General features: G+C 40.3%; 1 protein-coding gene across 1 annotated transcript; it reads left to right on the forward strand.

Moving 5' to 3' along the window:
- Positions 1 to 115: 115 nt before the first annotated feature.
- Positions 116 to 2,993, forward strand: LOC116222339 (E3 ubiquitin-protein ligase TRIM35-like). Its single transcript, XM_042709122.1, has 5 exons — positions 116 to 520; positions 679 to 774; positions 1,171 to 1,411; positions 1,707 to 1,838; positions 2,464 to 2,993. Exons 1-5 carry the CDS (start codon positions 116 to 118, stop codon positions 2,991 to 2,993), a joined length of 1,404 nt encoding a protein of 467 aa, XP_042565056.1.
- The last annotated feature ends 2,007 nt before the right edge of the window (positions 2,994 to 5,000 follow it).

A 5,000-nucleotide genomic window follows, 5' to 3' on the forward strand; every position in this document is an offset into this window, starting at 1 on the left:
ATGCCTTTGTTACTTTACAGATAATAAGGCAGGATTTACTGAAGTGATTTTTGACAAATAGAGGGTGAAAGTTAAGTTAAGTTTCCAGCCAAGTGACTGTTTCTGTTCGAGGATAATGGCATCTAAACGCTCTCTACCTGAAGAGGATTTCACCTGTCCTGTTTGCTTTGTCATTTTCAAGGATCCCGTCGTTCTTTTGTGCAGTCACAGCTTCTGCAAAGACTGCCTTCAGAAGTTCTGGAGAGAGAAGAAATCTAAAGAGTGTCCATTTTGTAGAAGACAATCTTCATTGGACAATCCGCCACTGAATTTGTCTTTGAGGAACGTATGTGAGTCTTTCCTGAAGGAGAAGAGTCAGAGGGCTTCAGGAGGGTCTGAAGTGCTCTGCAGTCTGCACGGTGAGAGACTCAAGCTGTTCTGTCTGGAGGATAAACAGCCCATATGTGTGGTGTGTCAGGCTTCCAGGAAACACTCAGGACACCAGTTCCTTCCCATAGATGAAGCTGCACTGTATTATAAAGTGAGTTTCCATTATTTGCTTATAGGTGGAAATGTTATTTATGACTATGCAATGGGCATATTTAGCCTTCTGTATCTGTGCTGTTACTGAATGAGTATCCACAACAACAGAAAATGAGTATAGATAATCTCAACGTATGAAACATTTGTTCATTATAGGAACAACTCAACTATGTACTGAAGCCCTTGCAAGAGAAACTGAAAGAATTTGAAGAACTTATACAGACATGTGACCAAACAGCCAGTCACATTAAGGTGAGATTTACCAGAACAACCAGTTTCAGAAAGAGACCGTTGACTTCATGACACTGTTTCTGACATTGTGTAATATTACCTGTATGATATGATACGTAAACAACTTGTATTGTGCAGCTATTTAGTTTCATTACAACTACAATTGAAGTTACATCAAGCATCTCATCTGAGCAATTTGATACAGATATTACAAGTACACAAACTGATATTTATATTATTAGTGTCATTAAGAAAATTAGAACAATGATTTCACCACGTGATAGTTCAGCCCTTGGATAAACTGCTAATGCAGTACTACACATTATTACTTTGACAACATTTATATTCGACAAATGACATGTTTTGAATAAGTAACATTTTTTATGACTGTAGTCCCTTTGATGTGTGTAATTCAAGGTTCAGGCCCATCAGTCAGAGAAGCAGATCAAGGAGGAGTTTGAGAAGCTTCATCAGTTTTTGAAAGATGAAGAGGAGGCCAGAATAAGAGCACTGAAGGAGGAAGAGGAGCAGAAGAGTTTCATTATGAAAGAGAAGACTGAAGAAATAAGCAAGGAGATGTCCACTCTTTCAGATACAATAACAGCCATTGAGAAGCAGATGGTTGCTGAAGACATAATCTTCTTACAGGTATGGACATGTGGTTTCAGTTCAGTTGGAAAAATGGTGAGATATTTGTGTCATTTAATGAATCTTTTCAAATATTGTTATATATTTTAAAGATATTTTGTTTCATAATTTATCATTACTGTCCATTGCGTGAAAAAGACCTTGGTCCTAAGCCCTCAAGACAGACACAGAATATTGAAATCATCTGAACTGAAATCTGTGCTTCATGCTGTTTTCCAGGACTTCAAGGCTACCATAGACAGGTGAGAGATTTCAATTTTCTCTTTCTTTGCCTGAACCCACACTACAACTAGTGCTAACTCCAGTCTGTGTTCCTAGTTCTACGTGCACACTGCAAAAACCACAGGGAGTTTCAGGAGCTCTGATTGATGTGGCAAAGCACCTGGGTAACCTGAGGTTCAGAGTCTGGGAGAAGATGAAGGACATAGTTCAGTTCAGTGAGTTCTATGTGACCTATGACACACACACGCACACAAGTACACACACACACACACACACACACATATACACACACATATACACACACACACACACACATATATACACACACACACACATATACACACACACATATACACACGCACACACACACATACACATGCTCACACACACACACACACACACACACTCTCATACACACACACACTCATACATACACACACACACACACACACACACACACACACACGCACACGCACACGCACACGCACACACACATACACACACACACACACGCCCACATATACATACACACACACAAACACACACACTCACACACACACACACACACACACACACACACACACACACACTCATACATACACGCACACACACACACACATGCACACACGCACACACACACACATGCACATACACACATACACACACACACACACAGACACACACACAAAACACACACGCACGCACACGCACACACACACACACACACACACACACACACACGTTGCAGCCAAATGACGCAGTAAGAACCAATCAGCCAACAGTATAAGAAGTCATACACCTGAGTCCATTTGCTCACCCTCTCCTCATCTCTCTGTTCAGCTCCTGTAGTGTTGGACCCAAACACTGCAAACCCATCGTTCATCGTTTCTGAGGATCTGACCAGCATTAAACAGACAGATCCTAGACAGACACTCCCTGATAATCCAGAAAGATTAAGTAATTCATATGGCTGTGTCCTGGGCTCTGAGGGCTTTAACTCAGGGTCACACTACTGGGATGTTGAAGTTGGAGACGGTACATACTGGTGTGTGGGTGTGACCCCAGAGTCCAACCAGAGGAAGAGGGACACCTTCTCATGGGAGAGAGTGTGGCGTGTGGGGTTTGGATTTAGATTACATTTTAGTGGACCTGGGCATAAATTGAAACAGAACCTCCACACTCTCAGAGTGCATCTGGATTTGGATAAAGGACAGCTGTCATTCTCTGATCCTCTACAAAATACACACTTACACACTTTCAAACACACATTCACTGAGAAAGTCCTTCCCATCTTCTTCAGCCACAGTTCACCACTGTGTATTTTACCCCTGAAGCCCTCGGTGACCATTGAACAACGCAGACTATGTTGAAACTAACTCTCCAAAATCTTAAGTGTTCTATTGAGCAAAACAAACAATACATCATCACATTTCATTGGTCTATCTGTGTTTTCACAATATAAAATATGTATCCTCTGTGGTAGTTTCATATGGAACATGTGGCTGTTAAAGCAGCTGTTCCAAAACTAGCAAGTTAACTACCTAAAAGGCAAAAACCTTGCAAACACCACCAACAGCCCAGTGGCAATGACAGAAGCTTGCCAACACATTAACTGGTGTCTTTTTGGCAGTATAGCTGGCAATGTCATGCTGTGCTTTTCTCCCATTTTTGCAGTGTGTTCCAGCCCGGAACACTGAACTACATAGGGCATATCCTGGATGGCTAGTGGGAAAGACACAGGTGTTTATCTGACCATATGCTATCAAAATAAATTTTAGGATGGTATCAAAACTAGTTGCCTATAAAACCATACCTCAAAAAGTGTCAAATTGTTTCATAGTGTTGGAAGTAAGTAGAAGTAATACACACACACACTCCCTCCCCCCCCCCCAACACTAGCAGTAGGTGGTATTTGTTGCTGGTGATTATGAGGTTAAACTTGATTAGGCCTCAATTGTTTGTGTGATATTGTATGATAATCATTTGTGACATATTCTGTATTACTTTGTCATCTTCCCTCTTCAGTAGTAGCCCCAGTTTATGTTGATTGTTATTGATCACCGTTACTCCATCTGTTACTTTTTTAACGTTTTCTCAACATGTCAGCTACATGTCTGTACATTTAAGTTATGAACGTTTTTTTTTCTTTCCATGGTGGAATATGTTTCTCTAGATTTGTTCGGGGTTTGTAAGTAGATCTATCTAAATTTGTTTGAGGTTTTTAAATAGAACCAACATGGAAAACCAAATGTTAATCCTTTTCTGCTATCCACATGTTTTGAAATATAAAGATGACTGTAATAAGGATCCTTCTCTGTGAATATCATGAGTTGGTAATAACCTTTGAATGGTTCATGAAGTCTAATGTGAATAAAAAATCGATTTGCCAGAGGGGTGTGTGGATTAACTTGCTATTCGCATAGGGTATAATGCACCTAAGGTTGATGGCAATGGGCTTATTCACAAAAATGTGCATTTGTTGCAGTTTTAGTAGATGTTTTCTGTTAAAGTTGCCCTGACAACCTTATGTTTTGATCCCACAGATGTTCACAATCCCTCCCTCCATTTTGAACACAAGCTATGTGACTGATACTAGCTCTCATATGTTAATGCAGCAAAAACAGTCATGACAGAAATGTTTCTCAGGTTTATTTAGGCTTAAAGGAGAAATGATGGGAGATATATATTACTGTAAGTAATTTAAGTAATGTTTAAGCAATGCATTTCACGAGAAAATGATCACCCTACCAACATGAAGATACAGATCAGACTCCTCTGTCTGTACTGTGCAGCAGCCAGCTGAGATTTGCAGTCTAGGAAACAAGTGTGTTGCCAAACTTGCAATGCGCCCTCTTGTGGACAAAATACACAATGACAACACTGATAATAAAGCTGAATGATCAATCTTCAGCTTTCCTTTACTTAATTAAAAAAATATATTGTCTATTATAAAAGCTGATACCGATAGATCACAATTAGCTTATGATGTCGGCTGATAATATCGGCACACTGATTTATTTGTCAGGCTAAGAACAATGGTAAAGGTAAACATAAACAAAACATAGAGACCCCAAATGTTTTATCCAAAATATCTGTAAGAAAGAAATGCAGTTCTTAGTCTGTGTGGATTCCTCTTGTGTGTATGTGTGTGTGTGTGTGTGTGTGTGTGTGTGTGTGTGTGTGTGTGTGTGTGTGTGCAGTTCTTAGTCTGTGTGGATTTCTCTTGTGTGTGTGTGTGTGTGTGTGTGTGTTACAAATGCAGTTCTTAGTCTGTGTGGATTCCTCTTGTCGTTTGGTTCCACACAGCTGTAAAGGTTCTGCTTTGAGCACCGCTGAGCAGCAGCACAGATGCCCTGGTACCGTACCGGTTCTCCATA

The sequence above is a fragment of the Clupea harengus genome, chromosome 11, assembly GCF_900700415.2.
Source record: "Clupea harengus chromosome 11, Ch_v2.0.2, whole genome shotgun sequence".
Classification (NCBI taxonomy): Eukaryota; Metazoa; Chordata; class Actinopteri; order Clupeiformes; family Clupeidae; genus Clupea; species Clupea harengus.